The 26,135-nt window shown below is 40.7% G+C and overlaps 1 protein-coding gene across 3 annotated transcripts; it reads right to left on the bottom strand.

Moving 5' to 3' along the window:
* Positions 1 to 4,709: 4,709 nt before the first annotated feature.
* ENPP5 (ectonucleotide pyrophosphatase/phosphodiesterase family member 5) lies at positions 4,710 to 15,502 on the bottom strand. 3 transcript variants are annotated; one of them, XM_059400330.1, is made up of 4 exons: positions 15,429 to 15,502; positions 12,305 to 13,168; positions 10,462 to 10,638; positions 4,710 to 7,339 (listed from the first exon to the last, which is right to left on the bottom strand). In XM_059400330.1, the coding sequence occupies exons 2-4, from the start codon at positions 13,131 to 13,133 to the stop codon at positions 6,912 to 6,914; spliced, it is 1,434 nt and encodes a 477-aa protein (XP_059256313.1). In that variant the 5' UTR covers positions 13,134 to 13,168; positions 15,429 to 15,502; the 3' UTR covers positions 4,710 to 6,911. The 3 variants fall into 3 exon arrangements, with proteins under 3 accessions (XP_059256313.1, XP_059256312.1, XP_059256314.1); XM_059400329.1 differs by having other exon boundaries at positions 15,286 to 15,482; XM_059400331.1 differs by having other exon boundaries at positions 4,710 to 7,336; positions 15,286 to 15,482.
* Between the last annotated feature and the right edge of the window lie 10,633 nt (positions 15,503 to 26,135).

Here is a 26,135-nt window from a genome sequence, read left to right as displayed (position 1 = left end):
GGTGAAGATCTGAATTGTCAGGCACGCAATCCAGCAAGCTCTTCTGCCTTGCTTACTTCACTTTCATAGGCCCGGGTGGTGGAAAGAATAATAGAAATTAACCCAAAGCAAATTCAGACAACCCCACTATACAAACATTTTATAAAATGGTTTCTATTGGTCAGACCCAGACCCATTACTACTGACTTCAAACTTGTTTGAATTTTGCACTGAGGAGATACACAAAATTTTGTGAAGATTTTTTTTTTTTTAATAATGAAAGTTGTGTTTTCAGGAAATGGTGGCAAAGGAATTCAAACCAACCCTTTTGCTGAGGACTAGAAAATCTGGATTCAGTATAAAAGACCTGTGCTAAGGCAAGGTAATTGAGAAATTGAGAAATTACCAAGAAAGTGAGGTTTCAAAAGGCCACGATTCAGAAGGAGGAAATGGATAAAAGGGCATCTGTAAATTCTGGAAGCCAACATAATAAAAAAAATGGATAGAGGTGTGGAAGGAGGGAAAATAAAGATGTAAAAAAGGAGAAGCAGAACATTTAAAAATCTTAATAGCCTACCTTATACTGTTTGAGACAAATAAGTTTGAAAATACAGATGAAGTGGATAATTTCCTATGGAAAAAAAATGAATAAAATTGATTTCAGAAAAGAAAGGAAACTAAGACTAATTTCTGAATTAGAGATTGAGCGAATTATAAACTACTGTACAAAAAGTCCAGAATCAAAAGGCCAATAATCTTTTTTAGTATGTCTTCCTTAGGTTTAATTATCACTGTTACATTTGTTTCATAAAACAGGCTTTAGAAAAAAAGTGAGTTTTTTATTTTAAAATTTTTAATTTAAAAATGTGGGTTTTTGACGTGACTACACCATGGATATTAAAACTGATAAAAGTAGCACCCCAAAAACAAAATGGTAGACCCATATAGAATAAGGGGGGAAGCAAAATGGAAAATCAACCATATCAAAAACTAAATGTAAATAGACAATATTTGGATCAAATGGCAAATGGGCAGATTGGATGAAAAAACAAGAGTCAGCTGTTTGTAGTTTATCCTTTGAATCTAAAGGCAGACTGAAAGTAAAAGGATGGGAAATGATACACCACGCAAACTAACTGTGAGACAGCTGGAATGAAGTCGTCTTCAAGACAAGAATTTTCAGAGATAGTGAAGGACATTGCACAATAATAAAAGGACAAATATATCAAGAAGACAACAACTCTAAGTGTTACACCTAAAAGCAGAGCTTAAAAGTTCATGAATCAAAAAGTGATGGAACTCAAGAAAAACTCCATAAAGAAAATTGACAAGTTCTGCACTCCTCTCTTAAATAACAGATATAACAACTAGACCAAGAAAAATATCAGTAAGGATGTGGAAGACCTGAGTGTGATGTCAACCACATACACTTACTTGACATTTAGAGATTACAACCCCAACCACGGGAGACGTACTCTTCTCAAGTGCACACACAATCATCACCAAGATAGATCGTATGCAGGACAACAAAACAAGTCTCAGTAAATAATCTCCAAGGATTGCAGTCTTAGGAAGGATGTTTTCTGATCACAATGGAATTAAAATAGCTTCAATAACAATAAGATCTAGAGAAGCCTTGAATATTTTCTATGAGACAATACACTTCTAAATGGCTACCAAATTCTGTAGAATGCAGCTGATGCCATATTTGGATGGAAATTTATAACCTCAAATGCTTGTCTTTGAGAGAAATGTTCAATACCAATGGTTTAAGCTTCCACTTTGGAAAGGTAGTAAGATGAAGAAAATAATCCAAAGTAAGTAAAAGAAAATAATAAAGATAAAATCAGAATCAATGAAAGAGAAAAGACAAAAATTAAGAAAATCAAATTTTGGCATTATAAGTCTTAATAAAATTGATAAGTCCCTAATAAGATTAAGGGGGGGGAGAGGGAGAACAAATTAACAAGATGAGTAATAAAAGAGGGGCCATCACTTACAGATTCTACACTTATCAAAAGGATAACAAGAGAATATTATGATAAGTTTGACAGTTAAGGTAAAATGAACAAATTCCTTAAAAAATACAACTTAACCAAAACTTATACAAAATCAAATAAAAAACCTTAATAGCCTTATTTATGCTATCACAAAAATTAATTTGTTATCAAAAATGTCCCCACAGAGAAAACTCGTAAATCCAGTTGATTTCACTGATTAGTTACATTTAAGGAGGAAATTATTTTACCCAAATTTATGGAAAATAGAGAAGAAAGGAACATACGTCCAAACTGGTTTAGGAGGCCAGTATAACACTGACCAAAATCTGATAAAGATGTTTAAAGAAAACCATAGAATAATATCTCTATGAAAAAAATTATTTAGCAAAACACTGAATTGAGTTTACCAGTATTTTAGAAGGACAAAACATCAACAAGTGGGATTTATTCCAGAAGGGCACCATTAGTTTGATATTTGAAAAATCAGTGTTATCCTCTATATTAATAGGGAAAACAAGAGCATGTTAATAAATGTGGAAAAAGCATTTGCTAAAATTCAACACCTATTTATTATTTTTTTAAAAAACCAACTCACCACATCCGGAAGAGAACTTCAAGCTGGTATATACGCCATAAGCCTACAGCCAGTATCATACTGAATCATAACATAATATAGTAAACCTACAGTTAATACACTGAGTGGGGAAATGCTCAGTATTTTTCTCGTATAATCAGGAGAAAGGCAAGGCTGTCCACTGTCATCACTTTTTATTTAACATTGCCCTGGAGGTGTTAGCCACTCGGTAACACAGGAAAAAGGAATCAGATAAGATTCAAAAAACAATGAAAACTGTCATATCCACAGATGACATGATTTCACACACAGAAAATCCAAAGGAATCAGACAAACTAGAAGCTTGCCAATTTGCTGGATATATGATCAATATATAAAAATCAATTGTATTTCTATGTATCCCCAGAAAATGAAAATTTAAAACGGGTATCACTTATACTGGTATCAAGCAGCATGAAATATCTCAGGATTAGTCCAACAAAGGATCTGCAGAATTTTGCATGGTAAATTATAGCATTGAGCGGAATTAAGAAAGACCAGAATGGGGGTACCTGGGTGGCTCAGTCAGTTAAGCTCCTGCTTTCGGCTCAGGTCATGATCTTGGGGTCCTGGGATCCAGCCCCTGCTCAGCGAGGAATCTCCTTCTCCCTCTGTCTCTGCCCCCCACTCATGCTCTCTGCTCTCAAGTAAATAAATAAATTCTTTAAAAAAAAAAAAAAGACCAAAATAGTAGAAGGCTCTGTCATGTTTCTAGGTTGAAAGATTCAACATTGTAAGATGTCAGTTCTCCTCAAACTGGTCATTGCATCCAAGCAATCCCAGATGAGTTTTATTTATTTTTTATGGAATTGTATAAGCAGACTCAAAATGATGCAGAAATAAATGTAAAGGGCCGAGACAGTCTTCACGACACCATGATAGGACTTATTCCACTGGACATCAAGAACTATTGTAAAGTTGTGATAATTCGGTCAGTATGGTGTTGACACAAGGATAGACAGAGATGAAAAGAACTGAGGACCTTGCATAAAATGACGAATCCATACACGTGTGGGTGTATCAGACATCTCTCATGCCTCAAACCCACTCAACCTACCCCTTACCTCCAGTATCATCCCAGTGCGAACCAGCTTCCCCTAAATACAGCCTGAGGATGTACAGCCTTGTTCTTCCTGGCTCAGACACCGCAGCGCTGGGTGCCTATGAGGTCACATTTGGCAGAAGGTTCAACATCCAACTAACATGAATGCTGAAAGGGGGAAACAGAAATTGGATGAAAGGAGATTAGTAACTAAAACGAACTCTGAAAATTGGCTTTACTGTGAAAGAGATAGGAGCCTTTCCAATAAGAAGTCTTTGAGTGACAAGGGAAGTATCTTAACAACTGCAAAATTCCAAGGAACTGAGGGCTTTAAAAGAAACATTATGAAAGTGGAGGAGGGTGGGGAGGAGGGCGGGAAGGAGAGGGAGGGGGAGGGGGGGAGTGACATAAATTGTCCTAAGACTTCTCAATAGCAGCCCTCCATGGAATGATATCAACTAGGAGCTATGAATACATTTTCTTGTATAGTTTCTCACTTTTCCAGGCGTTTTATTATTGTTTTTGTTTCATATCCCCTGCCTGTCACGAATGAACGATGTCCCCTCAACATTCATTCTGAGCATTTAGATTCACATCCGATCCAATCCTGGGTCCTGCTGCCGGCTGACATTCCTATGTCCATGCCTATCAATCATCACAGCTGTCAAGGGGTTTGGATGGTCCCTAAGATCCTTGTTAAGTAGGGGAGGTTGAACGGTCCCTAAGATGCTTCCCGGCTGTAGAGATTCTCAAGTCTGTTCCCCTTAATGAACCAACTCGAAGAGCTAGTACCCCCATCAGATTTTCTAGAGATAATAGGTTCTTGCAAGAAACCAACATTAATAGGATCCTAGTTTTACCTGAAGAGGTCAGAGAGCATTTTGAAAGCAGGTTTAAATTTCAATGTCAGGTGGCAAAGGGAGAAGAAATTGCAAAATGTACAGTGAAGACAAATCTTATCAATTAATAGATGGTACAAAATAGTTGATGAGTGATGTTCAGCAAAAATGGTGGCGAGGGAGGGAGGTATGGAGTACCTTCCTCTGGCCTTAAAATAATTCTCACTTACAATTAGTAAGATCAGCTAGCATAAATTTTATTTCTATGTGCAATTTCTGTTCAGTGCATACAAAGCTTGAGGGTGCAGACACGCAGATAAAACAAAAAAGCTCTCAAGGTATGATGAAATTTCCCAGTGAAGTTTAAAATTTTACTTTCCTTCAGGCAAATTCTCCTGCATTTTACAGGAAACTGAGTACGTGTAAATAAAAGAAACCGCAATAATCCAATATCCAGATCATAATTTTAATGGTTTCATCAATGGTATAGCATGTGCTTTCCTCTTACCACTGAGGCAGTTCTAAAGTGAATTTAATGCAACAGATTTTAAATGTACAGACAGAATTTGAACAGTAATGCGTTTAAAAAGACCAATTTCATCTTTCGGTCATTACACTGGCATCTCAATAATGTGGGTAAAGTTCATGGCTATGCAGCAAGCCAACAGGAGTGGCCACCAAGGATTCTCAAATGTCTCATTCAGAGTTCAGACTTCTTGAGTTTGCCATCTACCATCTAACTTCTCAGCTTTTTAATGTCAGAGCAGGTCCACGAATTCCATTCTGTTTGATTAACAGGCTTTGTAATGAAATGAGATTTGAGTGCTAACCTTCTTTATGGTATCATTTAAAAAATAACCCATTCACTTTATTTTAGGGAGCACTTAAATTCAACTATATTTTTGAAGGTAAAACTACTTTTGTTCTTTACATCTGCTTTATCTTTCTTTCTAGAATACCTACACTATTTTATCTAATCATTAGCCAGCGGTTGCATTAACAACACAAAATCACAATATCATCTATTGGCCACCTGTCTATATAAACTTTTATTTTTTTCAAAGAAAGCAGTTCTTTCCAAGCTTTTCTCTTTCCTCTAAGAAACGACAAGTAAACCCTAGGTCCTCCCAGCCTGACTCCTTCAGAAATCTAAAGCACAGATTTGATGATTGAAATGAGAAGAGCTGAGCGGCCAAGCAGATGTCCATGAACCTGATTTCAGCTTTGATCCCCGAGCACCCAGGGCTCGATCATGAACCGAGGCTATGATCTCCACTCTCCTTGTTTCAATACCTGTCCCTGCTACGAGCTATTTCACTGCTTTCTGCCACAAGGGACCCTTCAGTGTTGCTCTGGGGAAGGCGGATACATCTCAGACAAGGTCCCACCTAACTTTCCTTCCCTGGCTCCACACAGTCCCACTGGAGGACCGCGTGGTCTGTTTTACCCAACACAGTTGGCGACTATGGATCCGCAAATGCTCAAGGCTTCGAGGAGCTTCTGCTCTCTTACTACTTGTTACCAGAAAGAAAACAAACACTGTTGTATCTTATGTGATTTTTTAATGTGATTCATAGTGATTTAGCTTTCAAAGAAGCAAGTAAGCACAGAACAAGAAGAAAAGCTTATTGCTGGGATGATCACCGATGGCTTCTGTTCACAGCGGGCCAGGGCCAGACTACACAGGAAGGACATGGGTATCATGGTGTCTTTGTTATTAAAGAATCAGAGCAAAAGGACTCCTCAGAAAATAGCCATCATGAATTTCATGATAGAAATGGGATGTTTAGGAGTCTGTCAGTACTTGAACCTTTTTTTTTTTTTAAAGAAAATAAAATGAAAACCCATGTCTTTTAGAAAGAAATATGAGAAGGAATGCCCACAGATGCACCCCGCTGTTGGGAATGCATCTCTCCAAAATTCGATGTACAAAGGTTATCATGTTTAATTTTCAACAGTTTTGACTTTTTTTTTTGCACTCCTGAGTTTAAGGAGACAGATTCTGGCATTTTTCAGGAATTATAAGACATTTCATTCTGTGTGACCACCAAATAACAAGTAGTCTGTAATGTGGGCAGAAAACAATTTGTGTATTTCAACCAAATTACAAGACATAATCAGCAATAAAGTGCATTTCATATAAAAGTACCCATGAGGAGAGTAATTTAAAGTGTAATACATAAGGTACTTTAAACAGTGCAAAGCCATTAAATATATACATTATAGGTGCCATGTCCAAATACAGCAGGATTTTATCTACCCTAAGCCAGAGAGAATAACAGAATCATGTCTCCCACTTTAATCCTTTGTAGGTATGTGTCTGTGCCTATCTATGTACATAACTGCCTAATGATCTGTGCAAATGTCTGAAACTGGTTTCCTAGAATCTGAAACCCTTAAACACTGAAGTAAGTACACATCTCCACTTCGAAGTAGCATTAGGCTTGTAATAATGGCTGAGCGATTTCAGCCTGCACATCTGGTAAGGCAGGTATCTGACTGCGAATTAAATGTTTAACGAAAATCACAAAGAATACAATCACCAAAATGCTGCCGAGAGACACCCCTAAGAAATAAGCATAGGACTCCTCGCTCTCATCGTCTCCAGGCTTGACGCTACCGTGGAGAAGTGTGGGACCCGGCGTGGGAGGAAGCGCTCCTGGGCTTGTTGAACGGAGCAGATCCTGGACGTTCCTGAAGGATCCGTTGTGAGGCATGCCCGTGATGTTAAGCAGATGGCAGAGCAGTGGGTACAGGTCTGTGGAGCTCATGGCTTCCTGCGTGAAATTCTTTCTGAAGGCAGGACCATGGGCTAAAAATACCGGATGCATGTCTGCTAATGCATTATCGTAACCATGGTTGCCTACTGGAAAGAGAACATGGATGAGTAAGTTAGCCCCCACTCCCAGGGCAGGACAACGAGAATCACGGTTGTATCGTCCAATTCTGAACTTAAGTGCAAAGTTTAACTTGTTCATATTTTAAAAGAAAAGAATCTTTTATGATTAATCTCTACTGTGGTCAACATCACCGTCCACTTTAGAAAATGAAAAGTCACACTGATGACAAATCTTTCTCGCAGGCAGAAGCAACCTGAAACAGTAGAGGAGGAGAGGTAAAGAGCAAAACCGAACCCAAGTCAGGGGAAAATGAAAGCATTTTTTTTTCTTTTTTTCTTTTTTTCTGGTGGCCGGTAAACTAATATTCGGTAAGTACTTTTTAGGTAACCTACTTTGTTCCAATTATGTTCTAAAGAAAGGGATAAAGCGGCTCTCAGTCATTAAGAGAGTAAATTCACCATTACCAATTACCAGTTGTGGGGAAGACAAAAGACACCACAAAAATCAAACCCCTAGCGACAGCTACAACCCGCTGCGGAAAACTTAATGTCAGGACCTTTATGGGTAAAACCTTGATAGAGGTGGTTCAGATCAAAATACAATTTAGCACTGTGAGCTTGTGTGGCTACAAAGAAAGTAAAAAGCCTTAGAAGTCTTCTGATTTATCAGGATATGTAAACACTGAAGCATGACAACTCCTGTATAATAAACACTGCATTTTATGTTGTTGTTATTATTTTTTAAGTAGACTCCACGCCCAGCGTGGAGCCCAATGCAGGGCTCAAACTCACAACCCTGAGATCAAGACCTGAGCTGAGATCAAAAGCTGGACACTTACTGAGCCACCCAGGGGCCCTACAGGAAACCTATTTTGAGAAGCACTGCTTTTGGACATTAGGACTTCATTCTCTTGTGGAACTCGGGTTGAGAAGGAATATGCTGGCCATCACGTAATTATTTGTTGAAGAAATAATTATTTCATATATTTATTTGTTGAATAAATAACCACATTGAACATAACATAAACAGGAGTGTTATTAAGACCTTCTAGCAAAAACAGGCATAACCAATCTGTTGCGTAAGTGCAGTTCACCACACCAAAATTTCAAGAGAGCCCCTCAGACTCACATTACTTATAAAGGACAAATCTCCTCAGAGGCAGTTCTTTTTTGAGCAACCCCGCTACCACAAGAGCTATCTGCACAGTACATGAGAATCTGAACATGTAAAGTCAGCAATTATTCTCTGGGCCAAAGAATTTTTTTTTTTAATTATTTCTAAGATTTTATTTATTTGGGGGGGCGTGGGTGGCTCAGTCAATTAAGCGACTGCCTTCAGCTCAGGTCATGATCCGGGAGTCCTGGGATAAAGTTCTGCATCGGGCTCCCAGCTCCATGGGGCGTCTGCTTCTCCCACTTCTTCCTCTGACCTTCTCCCCTCTCATGCTCACTCTCACTCCCTCTCTCAAATAAATAAATATTAAAAAAAAAAAAGATTTTATTTGAGAGAGAGAGCGCGCATGCGTGCCACACAAGTGGGTTAGGTGCAGAGAGGGAGGGAGAAGCAGACTCCCCACTGAGCAGGGAGTCCGATGTGGGGCTTGACCCCAGGACCCTGGGATCATGACTGAGCAGAAGGCAGACGCTTAACTGACTGAGCCACCCAGGTGCCCTGAAAGAAATTATTTTTAAAGGCTTTCTTAAAACAGATCTCCTGGTGTGAGTAAGTATCAGCTTACAGATCATCATCCATGTGTAAAACCTTTAAGAACGAGACACCAGGCACCTGTATACACCTGCCACTGTGATTCTTATATGTACTACAATTGCCACCGTCAGGCAACTGCTTTTCCTTTGGTCAACAAATATGATAGGAACCCAATTCTACCTCAAGGGACATCTTTGTACATCTCAGGTAGATCAAGGACCAAGCCTGAAGAAAGCATTCCTGTGTAGTTTTGATACAATGTGGTTCCTTCATTATCCAAGTAACAGAGGAGAAACAACTCCCTGGGAACTGATCAGTGGCCATGTTAATATCTATGTCCACCAGGAAAGCAGTAAGTCAGCAAGGTAGTTCACTGGAGGGAAGTTCTAAGGGCTGAGAAGCCTCCTCCAGATGGCAAGGGATTAGGAACAGTCCCTAGGCCGCAGCTGGAGGGACAGAAGGTGGTGTTGCCAGAGCCCAAAGGCTAGGGCTGCCCGGTAGGAGACGAAGCTGTAGGAAGAGCTGTCCAGAGGGAGCTGGGACCACAGAGGAAATGGAAGTCACCGTCACAGACACCACCTAAGATGGAGGATGAGTGGGACAAATATCCTGGCTTCTTCCCAACTCCCAACTCCTGCCTCCCAAACTCCTGTGGGTGTCTTCTATTATTTTGGCCACATATAACCAGAAACAGGTTGGCAAAGGAGCCTGGGAAATTAGTCGTTAGAAGTCAATCAGCAGCAGGACAAAGCAGAGCAGGGAGAGGGAAGGGAGTTGAGCAAATATGCACATGAGGGGCCCATTACAGAGCAGTAAAAGCCTGTGGACGGCTTTTCCATTTGACTAACTTGCTAGAAGCTATATAAGAGAAAAATTACATGTTAAGGATGGCAGAAAGCCCCTTCTTTTGCATGTCTGAATTTCAAATGGGACGTCCATTATATTAAAAATTCAGTGGAAATAGCTCCAAAACTCTATCACTAGGGGTTAGAAAAATACATTTTTATAAATAAATGGTCCTCCAGGCCATACGCACTTCTTTTCAGAATAGTTTAGAAAACAAAGTTGGCCTGTATTTGGTAGAGCCAGAAGGGCAAAGAAAACTAGAAAGCTAACAACAGCAAATAAAAACAGAGATTACGTGCTTATGAAATTAGAACTTGAAACAGATGCAGAAAAAAACATTCAATCTGTAAATTTCCAATTAGGTTTTTCTCAAGAACATGATGGCTATAATTAGCTGTCCGGGTCACTCTGCATACCTTTGGTCTGATGACTTCCAGCGAAATGCATGTTTAGGGGCAAGTCCCAAGGATCTTTGCTTTGCTATTCATGTAGGACTCGGTTAGTTATCTGATTAATAAATACTGCTCTATTACGCACAGTCTCCACTCCAACAAACAGTGACGCAGAATGGGAAGAAATGGTGTAATATACTCACACAGGAAGTTATCGGACTTATTCTGCAGAATATACCACCCGTCGTCAGCCACGGCTATGATGGGTTGAATTCGACGGTTGTACTTGTAATGCCATCTTTCTGGAAGCTCTTCTCTTTTGTAAACAGTAAGATTAGGATGAGCATGAGCTAGGGCTTCATAGACTTCATCAAATTTACCTCAAAGAGGAAGGATACGGAGAGGGACTCAGAACCAGGCACTCACTGTTAACGATTAAAGAAACCACCCTGGCAACATTTATTCCTCGCCAACAACACCCCGGGAGGTAAACCACCACTGTGCAGAACACAAGGAAATACAGCCAGATACTTGAAGACTCTTATCCCTTGAGCAAAGAATCTTGAGGGGCAAACAGAAATGACCCATCTTCTGCTGTACGTAAATTCACTTAACAGAACTGAGAGGACATAGAACCAGAAATCTCGAATGTAAAAAGACTTAACTACACACTTCCTCTCCCCGCAGCTGTTGACACTGAGGAATATGTCTACACAAACAAAAACAAAGAGCTAAGTGCTGATAGTTAAGCACACCAAGGAGAGAGAATCTCTGAGAGGAGGGCGAGGCAGCCCTTGGGGGGAAATCGGAGGAGGAGAGGGACCAGGAGAGACTGTGGACTCAGAAACAAACTGAGGGTTTTTTTTTGGGGGGGGGGGGGGGGTGGGTGAGCCTGGTGGTGGGTATTAAGGAGAGCACGTACTGCATGGAGCACTGGCTGTGGAGGATAAGCAATGAATCTTGGGACACTGAAAAAAACAAAATAAAATTAAAAAAAAAAAAAAAAAAAGATAGGAAGGGCAGCCTGGAGGTGAAACACAGCTTGTGAAACAGGAAAATTCTTTAACCCCTGGAGGCGTGGCAAAAGCACTCCCTGGAACTTCAAATGCAGTGTCTTTAATCCTTTTCTTGTTTTTTAAATCCTTTATTGGGGGCTCCTCCCAACACCCCCAACACAGGACACATCCCAATTTTATAAGGAAAACTGAAGAGTTAATGTGATTTCCACAAACAACAAAAGACTTGTTATTTTATACTGAATTTGTTAAAAGGTTCATGTGCAAGTGCACACCTATATTTTAACATTCGCTGTTTCATATGATCCTCTTGATTCCCTTGAGAGGTATGTAAGGCTCGTATGTAAGGTATTCAGCTTTCCAAAATCTGTCCTCTCACTGGATATCTAGAGTTAATCTAGATGGTGATAAAAAGGAAGTCAGAAGTCTCCCTCTGCACATCCTTCGTGATCTGGTGAGGTTAAACTTGAACTAGTTCACTTGTCTTTAAAACAGCAGTAACACTTAGGTGACAAGGTTGGTAGAGGCTTTGAGAAAAGGTTTGTAAGAAGTTCAATGTATTGTTATGACTTCCTCATTTATAGACAGGGAAAAGAAATCTTCAGCTTGACCACTGCTTTCTCCTTCCTATACAGAACTGTCTCCCTATTAAGCAGGTCCTACAAAAGGATCCACAGAAGGCTAAATTTAGGGCTTCCATAAAATCACTGTAATTGCATGTGAATTCTATGTCTCTTTCCATCTCAATTTTCCTCAGAAAGGAGGCTGTAGCTTTCATCATATTTGGTGGTTCCAAGATGGTTCAATCCATCTACCGTAAATACAGAGAGAACATCAATTTCAAATTCTTGGGAAAAGTGAAAAATTACAGACTGAGAAAAGAGATTTTGTCTTTTCAGAGACTAAGGATTAAGCCCTAGAAAACTACCATGACACAGGCAAGCCTATGAAGACAGAAACAAAAATACCCCCCTCAGCTACACTGGGCACATCCAGCTCCAGCCCCAGATCACCACTCGGTCAGACTTACCTTCTTTTGGCAAGATGGCCGCTACTGGAGATTGGTCAATCAGGACATAGTGGTCTTTATCCAGATACTCATCAAGTTCTATGATCCTTTCCTCAGAACACTGGGTCATTCCATGATCACTTGTGATGATTAGGTTCAGAACGTTCCACAACTTGGCCTTTTTCAGCATTTGTATGAGATATCCCAACTTGTTGTCGATATCCGAAATGACAGGCCCCATGAGCGGACTCTCGGGTCCCACATTGTGGCCCATATCATCGGGGTCTTCCCAATAAAGAAGACCGAGATTTATGGGCTCTTTTGACGTAAACCACTCGATAATTTTGGCAACTCTATCTTCAAATGACACAGACTCATTGTAAGGCATATAATGAGTAGGAAAGCTATTGTGTATTTTTACGTCGGTTCCAGGCCACATGGCTGCACCACTAGAATGTCCCGCCCTCTGATTTGTGATCCATATTGGCGTTGCTTCTTCCCAAAACTCAGAATCATAAATAGTCATGTTATCCAAGGAGAAAGACTTATTCAGAATAGGATCAAACATGTCATTTGCAACAATCCCATGATTCTCTGCAAAGAGGCCAGTTACCAAAGTATAATGGTTAGGGTAGGTCTTTGTAATAAAAATATTAGTAACTTGCTTCACATGAACACCATACTTCATAACATAATGAAAATGGGGTGTTGGAACTCTATATAAGTAATCCCAACGGAATCCATCAAATGAAACCAGTAGAACCTTTTGCTGGTCTGGTTGGAGAGAAAATGTAACGGACAGTATTAACGCAGCAAGTATGAAGGACACCCAGAGGAGTTTGGAAGTCATTTTCAAAGTATTTGATCAGCTCAGTGTAAGATAATCTGTATAGAAAACATATAGAAGTTAGTAACAATTTTTTTTTTTTTGGTATACCTTACCCAAAACTGACAGTAACAGTACTTAGTAATAGCAGTTATGTCATAAATCACAGCCTGGAAAATTATGTTGTTCCACCTTAAGTAAGAGACCTGGGGCTTCCTGCATAATAAAGCTAAGAAATTCAGTTGCATTTTAGAAACTGCTACTTTCGAAGAATTTATCAAAACATTTCTCAAAGTAATTATTTAAGTAACCCCCCCAAATATCATTTTAAAATGTTATAATTTACTTTTGAGAAAACCAAAAACTTTTCAGAAACTTTTGCAGGGGACCCAGACTTCTGACTTTTGGCCTGTAAAGTTTATGTAATCTAATTAATATCTGTGAAAGTATTTATCATTATGGTTAGACCAACTACAGGAACCTAGAAACAAGCAAGTACCATCAGCAAATCCAATAAAAATGCTTAAAAAAAAACGTCTATTTTTCAAAGCCAAAGTCTTATATTTAGGGATGTTACTCGAGAAATGAGAAAAAAGATGAACTTGGTTTTTTGAAGTGACATAAAATTTGTGATACTCAAATATGCTTGTGTAGTGTAATTTGCATTCATTTATTTCATAATTAAAGCATAGCCTTTGTTATTCTAAAACAGTTTCTGTTGAACAGAAACATAATTCTGAAATCTGGTGTTGACTTTCTGTGAGCTGAAATTCATCAATATTTAATCTTTGTGATATGTGTGTAAAAAGCACTTGCCAGGATTAAAGACTCCCTTTGGATCAAGGTTGTTGGTCAGTTGTTCTATTTTTTTTTTTTTTTAATCTGCTTATATGTCTAAAAAGTTTTTATTCTATTCAAGAAAGCTAACAAAAGGCAGTATGGATAAACAACACATATGTAAATTTTGTGAACTCTAATTGGGCTTGCAAATTAAGCAAGGATTTTTGGTTCTTTATTCTTGTCCATTCTTGCGTGAAGGTATTTGTAAGTCCACCAAAACCTGGATCTATCCACACTCTTGTGCCAAGAAATCTCCTGAATTCAGCCTTTGATGCCTTGTTAACTTGAATATGCTGAAGATATTTTAAACCTCAAAAACAGATCCTGTCTTGTCTTGCTGGCTATATTAGAGGTATAGGTAAGTAAAAACAGCTTGGCATGCTTGCTTTGCTTTCAGATACACTAATTTTTAACCATGATTGCACTGTACCTAGAACATTACTTAAACTGAAACTGCAGTAGGTATCGGTCTCCAGACAATGGTTCAAAAATTTAAATTTAAAAACTATTTCTCAAATGGCAATAATGTTTCTAATTCTGGAAGGAACATTTAAAAACCAGTTCCAATAATGAACTCCAACTGTATTTACTAACATAAATAGCTGAGGATGCTGTTTCCTCACCCTTTTCCCCCTTCACCTTCCTCACACAAGCTGTTAAGAAACAAATATAATTTAAGGCTAAAAAAAAAAAAAAATCAACTACACGAAATGCCTGATTTTCCTCTAAGTAAATGAATTCAGCAACTATGGTAAGCAGGAAAGAACTGCTTTCCTGGACAGAAGAAAATAAATGCTGTGTTGTCTACAGCTTAGGAATGTTTGGTAAGAAAACTCAACATTATCACATCGATGACATAAAGCAATAAACAAAGAGGTGGGGGTGGGGATGAAAGAAATAGCAGATTTCGTTCTTTTCCATGCACAAACTGCTGCACAGTGCAGTGGAATCCCTAGTTCTCGGTCCAGATTTCACCGGGCTGCTTTCCAGGTTCTCCTCCCCTCTAATCCTTCCCCCACAGGCTGCCTTGCAAATAGAGGGAAGGGGCGCCAACAAACGCGGAGAACAAAGTGGAGGAGTCGGTGGGTTTAGAGGGACTCGGCGTCGAGAGAAAGAAGTAGTGCCCTATCTTCCCCGCTGGGATTCCAACCTAGTCACTGGGAAGGGTCAGGGCGTTGAATACTTTAGCCATTCGCTGACCTCCCGCCCACCGAGGCCGGCAGGTGCCCCCACGTGAGCTGTGCGCGCGTGCAAGGAAAGAGGGGCTGGTCTGAGGGGACCACAGGAGCCGTGTGGGTTCCCGGGAGGCAAGCAGCCCACTCCCCTGGACTCTTACCCTTGCAGTGATCCGGACGGCCCGCATGGGGTTGGGACAAGAGGATGGTGAGTCAGGGTCTGGGGGAGGCTCACGGAGACCCGGGGGCAATAGCGGGGAGGTGGCGGAAGCGAGAATTGCCCCTTGAACTTGCAGCCGCTCACCTGCACGCAGCCTCGGCGCAGAGCACCTGACCAGCACCTCCTCCTGGCCGCAAGTCCCGCCTCTTGCCTCCTATTGGCTACGGTAGGATGGTGCCCTCCGCTGGGCCTGCCAAACTAAAGCCGGGCTCTAGGAGTCGCTGCACCGCCTGCCAATCAGCGGGCCCGGGGGCGGGGGGGGGGGGGGGGGGCCCGGCCGGGGTCGGGGGGGGGGGGGGGGCGCAGCCTGCGGGAGCGGAGGGTCGCGGGGAGGTCGCGAGGGTCGTGGAGGCAGACACCCAGGCTGTATCCTCGCTGAGGTCTCCTCTTTGCCTGGTCACACACTGTCCTGCGGTGTGGCATTTTCTTGCCGGTTGCTTGTGTTGTCGTCAGTGATGTAGGAAGATTAGAAAGAGCTACCCCCAGTGGTTTGTCAACCCTCAACTGTTTCGGTTAACAGTACTTTCTTATCTCTCAAGGTTTGTTGGTTACTCTGTTTTTTCTTATCAAAAATTGGCTCCATACCCTGGGTTTTGCTCTGAGGAACACTCCCAGAAAGTCGATGGGACAATGACATTTTAACTCTTTATTAGCTGGTGTGACCTGCTTTACCTTAGAAAAGTCTGATTTAGGAGGGTTTAATTCAGTCCGATCTGCAGCCGCGGTGTTGCAGGTTTTTGCAGTATGAGGTCTCTGTGGTAGCTGAAACTGCTCGAAATCAACCAAGCCAGGTTCAGGAGTAGGTTAATTTGCACGGGGGGTGTGTAGAGGCTCACCAGCTACTCTGATGGTTTCATCTAGACTCCAGAATCTGCTTCTAGCTTTGTTTCTAAATATGCAGTCAGGCTACAAGCATTAGGTCTCATTTCTCTCTCAGGAAGTCTTCTGGTTTGTTAGAGGTTCTGTTTGTGTGTGGGCAAGTACATGGTTTGTCAGTTTGATCTCAAGGATACCATACATTGTAACAATGACCTTGAGCTCCCTGGAAGGATTTCTTCATCTACAGGGTGCCCAGGCCTAATTCCTACCGCCCTGCAATGGAAAATAATCTATGCTTGGCTGTTACAAGTTAAGTTTCAACATCTAGTTAGCCCATAAAACAGAGCAAACCAGTGGCTTGGGATCCTCTCTGGACCTCCTGCTCCCTAGCTCCCTGTCTAGAGTACTGGAACTGTAATATGAATAGAGATCCTTGCTGATATTTAAACAAGGCAAACATTTTGGCCATGGTTTTTTCTCTTTCTCTCAACTTCTTGTGAAAGGACAGCCCCTACCCAATTGCTCCCTTCTGATTGCACCATACCCTCCCCAAGGGCATCTGGGCACTCTTCCGTGGCCTTTTATTTGTAGTTACTTGAGTTTATGGTTCTCCACATGTGCGTTGGGGATTAGAGTGGCTGGTTTCTGTTTAGCCAGACCCAGCGACAGTGAAGTTGTACAGATTGTTCCAAGTTCCTTAAGCTCTGTCCTTTGAAGTTGCCCAAGCTTGGAACGGGGTGGTCCAATATTATAAGTCCTTGTCTCCCCTCACTGCCCCCCACCAGCCCTGCATTGCTCCAGATGCTCAAAGAACAGTGCATGCTGACTAGCAAGCAGGAGGAGTGAAAAACCAGACTTTTATCTGGGTCACTGAACAATTTTGGACTCAATTTAGGTGATGACACTTGGCCTTACCCTACAAACTTGGTATGAAATGGGTGAATGTGCTCACCAGCTACCCTAGAGACATAGGCTTGGTACAGCTGTTCCTCCACAGCACATGATACGGAAAATGACTCAGGAGAGGCTCAGCGAGAGCCAGAGACTCCTCCCAGATCTTCATATAACGACATGTGGTGTTAGACTGGAGCTTGTTGTATAGCTCATGCAATCATGGGAAACAAAATCAGGCTCTTTCATAGTATAAATAGAGGAATGATTGTTAAAAAAAAATAAAAATAAAGGAACTCCTGCTTACATCTATCTGTACCATGTCTCCTGCCCTGTTGTCTCATCTCCTGTCCTGTTGTAACAACCACTCAGCACATCACGGTGGCATAAGCTGCAACCTGTTACTGACTACTGACTCTTATTAACGGACTGTTCCTTTATTTTCTGTTATTGAGTTCATATAATCACCATCGAGCTAGTAATATGTTTCTGAATAATGGAGTACAAGAAGAATCAACTTCTTTCATGAATTTTGGAGTGGGAAGGGGGGGTCCCTTTGCATGCCTAAAGAAGTCTGATAGGGATTTGAGGGCTGGATTATTTTCTTCCTCAGGAGCTGGAAGAGGCTTGTGCGAAAACTGAAATGTGACATGTACTTTATGAAATAGCCAAGACTGGCTTTGCCACAGAAGCTGTGTTTTCAAAAAACTAGTCTCTGTCCTGTGGCAGGGGAAATGAACATACTATTTTGCAATCAGAAAAAAAAAAGCCTGTAAGGTTGCAGTATGGGTTATACCACAAAAACTACCAAACAAAAACAAAGTCTATCTCATGATCTTTTAGAGAACAGTCTGCAAAATGTGGGTCTCCATATTCAATAGCCATAGGTTAGAAACAATTGGGACTCTTGTTCTCGACTGACCTTGATTCTTGATTAAGAAAATAGGTCTTCACTAATTTGGATTTACAAACAGAAGGTCAGCTTGATGAGTACAAAGTTACATTATAGATTATTCAAGATTTAGTCCAAGTGGTTTATAGTTGTTAGTAATTTAGGCTGCTAATGATATATTTGTACCTCTTAAAACTATTTTTCACACACATGATTGTTATATTTTTAACCTCAGAGAGCTTTATATAAGCCAAATATAACCTTCTAAAAGTTCTTTGTACTCTTGTGCTTCATAAATTGTGTTTATAGGGTATCATTTTTGTAGGGCTATTGGGACAAAGTATGACAGGCCAGGTGGTTGACAGTAATAGAACTTTATTCTCTCTTTAGACTCTTTTGGAGACTAGAAGTCTGTCATCAAGTTGTTGGCAGGGCCACACTCCCCCCAGGCTCCAGGAATCCTTCTCTGTCTCTTCTAGCTTCTGGTGGTTTCTGATGTTCCTCGGCTTGTTGCAGCTGTCTCCGTGGCCACAGGGTGGCCTCCTCTGTGGGTCTCTGTGTCTTCAGATGGCCTCTTATAATGACACTAGCCATTGGAATTCAGACCCACTTTAATCCAGGAGGAACTCATCTAAACAAATCTAATTGCATCTGCAAAGATCCTATTTCCCGCCTGGGTGGCTCAGTTGGTTAAGCGACTGCCTTCGGCTCCGGTCATAATCCTGGAGTCCTGGGATGGAGTCCCACATCAGGATCCCTGCTCAGCAGAAGTCTGCTTCTCCCGCTGACCTCCCTCCTCTCATCTCTCTCTCTTTCACTGTCTCTCTCTACCTCTCAAATAAATAAATGAAATATTAAAAAAAAAATCCTATTTCCCAATAAGGTCACTTTCTGAGGTTTGAGGTGAACGCAGTTTGGGGAAACATTCAAGCCAGTACAACATAGCTAGCAGAATGTTAATTTTTTTTTTTCAGAATGTTTTATTTTATTTTATTTTTTTAAAGATTTTATTTATTTATTTGAGAGAGAGACAGTGAGAGAGAACATGAGCGAGGAGAAGGTCAGAGGGAGAAGCAGACTCCCCATGGAGCTGGGAGCCCGATGTGGGACTCGATCCCGGGACTCCAGGATCATGACCTGAGCCGAAGGCAGTCGTCCAACCAACTGAGCCACCCAGGCACCCCAGAATGTTTTATTTTATAGCTCAGGATAGATCCAAAGTTCATGAGTAATTATGAAAATGGCTCAGATCAGAGACACTGACAACATCTAGTACTGACAAGGATTTAGAGGAGCTGCATCTCTCCTGTGTTGCTGGCAGAAATGATATGGCCTCTTTAGACAATGGTTTGGAAGTGTCTTATAAAGTTAAATATTCATGTGTCATGTGAGCAGGAATACCACTCAGAGATAGTTAGACAAGACAAATGAAGAAGATGACCTCTCAAAACTTATAAGCACATTTTAATAGCAGCTTTATTCATAATCGTTATAAACTAGACACAGGGGCGCCTGGGTGGCTCAGTCGTTGGGCATCTGCCTTTGGCTCAGGTCGAGATCCCCGGGTCCTGGGATCAAGCCCCGGATCAGGCTCCCTGCTCAATGGGAAGCCTGCTTCTCCCTCTCTGACTCCCCCTGCTTGTGTTCCCTCTCCCACTGTATCTATCAAATAAATAAATAAATAAAATCTTAAACAAATAAAAATAAAAAAATAATAAAAACTAGAAACCCAAATGTCCCTCACCTGTGCGTAGATAAACAAATTGTGGTCTATCCATGAGGGGAATACTATTCATCAATAAGAAGGAATGAATTAGTGATACCAACAATTATGTGGATGAGTCTCCAAAGCATTTTGTTAAGTGAAAGAAGCCAAATGAAAATTGGTTATTTCCTATTTGATTCCATTTCTATGACCTTCTAGAAAAGGCAAAAACAATAAGGACAGAAATCAGGTTGGTGGAGGGCATTGGCTACAGAAGGATATAAGAGAATTTTCAGATGTGAAGGAATTTTGACCGTGACAGTGGCTACCTGATGGTCTAAGTTTGTCTAAATTCAGAGAATGATACACTGGAAAATATTTCATTCTACCATATGTAAATTATACTTCAAGAAACAATAGCGGCAAACAAATAAGGCCTAATCTGTGATCACCTGCCCAGATGTTCACGATGCAGGCCTAGTGTTGTTTGATTCTTCTGGGTCACTTTTGGTGTGTCCCAGGGCCTATTAGCTCAGTCTGTGAGAGAGCAGACCTGGCAGGTGTAGGAATCCCAAGGCTTGGCTGGTTTTCATGTTCTTTCACCTTCCGGAGTGACGTCTGGAAATCACTCAGCAAAGAATGATTATTTTCTAGGCTAGGAGTGAATGTCGTCTATTGAATAACTCCCATCAGTCATGGAGGTGGTCATGCAGGCAGAGGGATACTTAGCTTTTGGTCCCTGGTTGGAGGCCTATTTTGAAAGACATACTCTCAGTACAAAACTGCACATATGTTTGTGGGCCAGGGGAGGGGGGTGTTGAGCGCCCTTATTCCCAACCTCGCCCTCCATTCTTTGTGAAGAACACAGCGGGAGGAAGCCTCAGAGCACTAAGGATAACCTCATTGTTTACTTGGAAAAGTTGCTCATGGGTGTTATAATTCTGCCAATTTACTGTGAGTGCAGGAGGACCTAAAATATATTGTCCTCCCCCCAGATCAAATAGACATTTCTTTCCACTCTAGGTGTTATTACACTTAAAATGTATATGTAGACACCTTTATACCATTATATTGCAAATTAAATGTTATACATTTTACTAAATGTTACACTTTTTTTTTTTTTAAGATTTTATTTATTTATTTGAGAGAAAGAGTGAGAGAGACAGCAGAGCACCATCGGGAGGAACAAAGGGAGAGGAAGAAGCAGACGCCTCCCTGAGCAGAGAAGCCAATGCGGGACTCGATCCCAGGACCCTGGGATCATGACCTGAGCCAAAGGCAGACACTTAATCAATTGAGCCACCCAGGCGCCCCAAGTATTACACTTTACTAAGAGGCAAAGCTGGTAGCAATTGTTTCATAGCTTAATGGCTTTTTTTGGAGTGCAGGGTGAGGAAAATCAGGGGAGGCTTCTCCCTGCCCCTTTCCTATATATCTCCCATGTCATAACAGGAAATTCATCTCTTTGTCTTAATGGCTTTTTTCCCAGGAACCATGTCAGATCCACTCTATTAGCCATTTACTTACACATGTGTGTGACTAATAAGTCTCTCTGAATCACTCAATTTTGTTGTAGAGAAAGTCCTAGAGGAATGGATCAATAGGTTGGGCATTTTCTTTTGAGAGATGAGTAAAGAGACCAGCACCTAGAGGAAGGTGAAAACAGAAAAAGAAAGTAAGAGGAGCCGAACCAAGCCGATACCTCTCATAACTTGCTTAAGGCAAGCTCTGCCTTTTGACCGTCATCAAGCAGCAGACCACGGAAAGGTATAAAGTCACAGGTAACGAAGAGAACACTTGGCTTCTGGACGTGCTTCAAGTTTTTCCTTCACTTTTTGGAATAGCCATTTATCTAGAAAACGCATAGGAAATGTTGAAATTCATCAGAAAATTCAACTTCTCATGAATTTCCTCATATAAAATCCTTGCTACTCTTCAAGTCACTTTCATCTTTATTCATTTATACCCGTTGTCACCTGTTGTCTGATTTCATGAAGGACTCCATCCCCACCTCAGCTGGGTATGAGCCACCTGCTGGCCTCATTCTTTCTCTGCTCTCTAATGGGGACCCTGTTTCATGGGAGGGTCCTTCCAGTATGAATGGAGTTTTGCTGACTGACTCGTCTATTCTCGTTTAGAACAAAAGACATACGCGTGTTTGGATTCACTGGTCAGAGTGAGCTCTGCTGCTCAAGATCCTGGGGCACAGTAAACTTGCTGACCATCTACATAAAGATTTAACCTACTATTTTCTAAATAACAGCTTTATTAGGCTATAATCTACATAATATAAAATTCATCCATTTAAAGTATAAAATTCAGTGTTAACCACCATATACGTTCTCCTTGACCTGCTTTAACCAAGTGATGTCACTAAGAACGATCATTCCACAGAATTAACCAAATGTTCCTTCACAGGACATATATAGAGTAATGAGACCCTTTTACCTTTCTATAGTGCGCGATGGTTTTTGATGTATGTTTTGAACACCTTTGCCAATGTTGTGGCCACTCCCTATGTTCAGAGGGAATGAGTGACTTAATCAAAGCTGCATATTTAAGCATTTGAATACAGGGCAAAGTATAATAATTTCTACCAGAGAAGAACAAACAGAAGTGATACAGAAATACATAGGACTGAGAAATTAGCTCTAACTGAAGAAGACATTGGGATTTCATGGTATAGACATGGAGAGGCTGGTATTCAAGTCACGTCTTGCAAGGTGAGCAGGATTTCAACATAAGAGATAGAACAGAGAAGCCTGTAAGCAAAATCACGAGGTGAGAAAGTCCAAGGTATATTCAGGGGTAGTGAATAGAGACCTCCATACTGAAAGGCCTTGGAAACTGAACTAGGAGTTTGGAGTTGTCCTTGTGAACAGTGAGGGGCCAGTGAAAGTTTCTGTGGAAGGGCACGTCGTGACCAAAGCATTGAATATCAAGTTTGAATCACCCGTGGTGCTGGCCCAGTGACCCAGCATACTGACATTGAACTAATGTCAATGTTCAATTGACATTGAAATGAACATTGCTTTTTTAATGAATGCATTTGGCAGGAATTGCCAGTTCTCATGCTGTAGATCAGGCCATTCTTTGGACTCTTATACTGAAAAATGTAAAGTACTTTGGCTTTTCATTGAGTACACATTGAGAATCGATAGCTTTCTTGTCTTGCTTTTTCTTGATGACATCTATTGGCCTATTCCTGGTGTATTGTGTGGCACAGGCTGTCATGTCTTGTTTCCAGTACCACCCCAGTTTTAGGACAGGGACCTGGAAGCCTTGGGAGTCAGAAGAAATAGGCATGTCCTCACAGATGGGTGTATACTTTCTAGTCGTTTGTGGAAGTGACTTCATTATCATGCTGTAAGTTTGTTTGCACATTTTTATTAATCATAAAGTCAATAGAAAAGGACATGGTATATGAGGCAAGGACAAAAGTAGGAGGGGCATTATAAAAGTTGCCAGAATGAAATGAAATGAAAGCCTCATTAAAAAAGAAAAAGAAAAAAAAGCAAAGTCCACTAGGCAGCTGTAGGTAGGACTAGGAGGAATGTAGTAGAGATGGGAATAGTGGGACAGTTGTAAAGCTGGACTAATGGTCACCTGCACAGAAGGGCAAGCAGGCATGAGAAGAGGTGAATAACAATATTACTAAAATATAATAACAATATCCATTATTCAGTGGGAACCAGAGACCAGGCACTGTGTCAAGCAATACTATAGCCTTGTGAAAGGTAAATGAGCCTTTTCCCACGTCAGCTCAAGAAAAGGGATCTTGGGAATGCTGAGTAACTCATTTAAGGTCAGGCAACTAGTAAGTGGAACCAGGCAATTAATTCAACTCAATGAGCCCTCAAAGGGTGGACACGAGAGAGATGTTCTGGGGACAGACATGGCCTTCAGACTGACAAGACCTTGGCTCTGCAGGATCTAAGCTCATGTGCTTGCTGACAAGGAGTCTGTGGTCTTCACATCAGAGTTGGGGATTCTGGATCTCCTTCTCAGCCTGGAGGTCTTCCATGGTACGAATCTACAGGAAGTACAGCCAGTGGAGGAGTGCCAGGGCCCAGGCCTGTGTCTGTGGAAGGAGGATTTGGTATTTTGCAGGCCGGTTGAATAACTCATTTCCACTATTAGATGATACAGTGACAGGGAGCTCTCACAATCTCTTCTTCAACAGCCAGCACACAGACAATGTGTAAGAGAGTAAGCAAATGGGACTGGAGAGGTAGCCCAGAGAGGTGCCATCTTCAGAACTAAAAAGACATTGGGTTAAGGATAGTCACTTTATTGAAATGAAAGGTAGAGTAAGAGTTTGAAAACCTTGGCCTCCAATCGGAGGGGATTCAGCCCACCAGGATGTATCCAGCCACAGTGGAACATCAGTACCAGAGACCAATGCTAAACCCACACATGAGGAGAACAACAGCAGTTCGTCCTTACCAGACTTTCTCTCTATGCTAGTTATGAATCAGTATCTCCACTGAAAGGCATCCAAATATCTAATTTATCCACATGGTACCCTGCAACATTTCCTCAGATGAGGGACCAATTTTACCACAAAGAGGTACAAAAGGGGTCAGAAGACTCACTGGTTTTACCATATATCCCATCAGCCAGAAGTGACTGGCCCAGCTGAACAGCCCAGTGGCCTCTCAGAGAACACACCATGAGGGTTAGAGTTTAGTCCTCTGTTTTGGTGTCTATGGACTAAAACAATGGCAGTATATGGTTGGGGTCATAGGTCTGGGAACCAAGGTGTGGAAGTAGGAGTGGTCCCTATACCTTTGATCCCAGTGACCCATTTGTGGAATTTGTTCTTCCCATTTTCATGACTTCAGGCTCTGCTAGGTTAAAGATCTCAGTTCCCAGGAGGGCATACGCCTAGACTAACGGACAAATTGAGGGTTCTACTAAATTTGAAGCTATGTCACTACCTGGCCACTTTGGGCTTCTTATAACAGTGGATCAGAAAGGAGTTACATTAATGGGGGAATAAGTGACCCTGATTATCTTGAGGGGAGAGATTTGATACCATATAATAGGGACAGGGTGAAGTATACTTAGCTCCTCAATTTTCTAACTATTTAATCTTTCTTCTTACTAAGAGATTTCCTTCATGTCTGATTTTCTAGTTGACTAATTCTTCTTTAGCTGCATCTATTCTGTTCTTTATCCCATTTTTTTGTGTAAGTTTTTCAGCTGTTATACTTTAATATTTCCATTTTTAATAATTTATTCTTTTTATATTGCTAATATATTGTTTCCTTTCTTTAAGAATATTTATCTTCTTTACATAACATCCCTGATTCCTATCTTCAATATTTTTGACTCAGATGGAAACTCTTGAAGATTTCTGTCCCTTTTTGAGTTTGAAACAATTGTATTCCTTAGATACATGATAATTTTGGATTTCAAATTTAAGTTTCTCTGTATGCTCATAAGGAGGGAAGGAGCTGAAGGCCAGGCTCTAACCTAATCTAAATCAATCTTGATGTGTTTAAGGATGGGAGAGAATCTGAGCCTGAAGACAGATGCTTTCTCCTATAAACTATACTTCAAGGTTCTCAAATTTCTATTTACAGATCTTTCTGCCATCCAGAATTAATGTTTGTGCATGATATAAAATAAAGATTCAAGTTGGGGTTTTTTTTTTTTTTTCATGTGGATAGCCACTTGTTCCAGTACCATTTGTTGAAAAGTATTCCCTTTGCCTTTGACGTTCTTTGGTTTCTTTGTCAAAAACAATTTACCAATTACATACCTATTTCCAGACAGTCTATTCTGACCCATTGATCTTTCTGTCTACCCTTATGTCAATACTACACTGACTTGGTTACCAGAGCTTTATAATAAATCTTGAGGTAGAAAGTAGGAGTTCTCCAACATGGTTTTTTTTTTTTTTTTTTCAATTACCGTTTTGGCTCTTCTAGTTCTTTTGCTTTTCATATAAAGCTTAAGAGCTGCTTATCTATTTCTACAGAAATGCTGGCCTAGATTGTAATTAAGATTACATCAAATCTATGGGTAAGTTGGAGAGAAAATTTAACTTCACAATATTAAGTATTCCAACCTATGAAGGTAGTAAATACCCCTAAGTTTCAAAATGAGCAAACTGAGGTTTAGAGATCCTAAGTGACTTGCCAGAGTTATAAAACTAAAGCAGCAAAAACTCTTTCATCTATTTACACCTAACTGACTCACCCAACTGCCCTACATTCTTACTTCCTTCTGCAAATCATACTGACTGCTACGCCATGGCTACCGCATGCCCTGTAAACCTTGTTGGCTACTGTTTCTGTCCAACATTTCTGCTTGGGCTAGGCAATCTGTAGGTTCATCAGAAGTCTGCTCTGTTTTTTGCAGTATCCGTTTTTGCCAGTAGTCCTTGTTGTCATAATTAAATAATTGAAGGAAAAATATAAATTCTGACCTAGTAAGTCTTTTTTTTTTTTTTTTAAGTAAGTTTATTTTTAAAGAA

The sequence above is a fragment of the Mustela nigripes genome, chromosome 5, assembly GCF_022355385.1.
Source record: "Mustela nigripes isolate SB6536 chromosome 5, MUSNIG.SB6536, whole genome shotgun sequence".
NCBI lineage: Eukaryota > Metazoa > Chordata > Mammalia > Carnivora > Mustelidae > Mustela > Mustela nigripes.
This window is presented reverse-complemented; position numbering and strand designations above follow the sequence as displayed.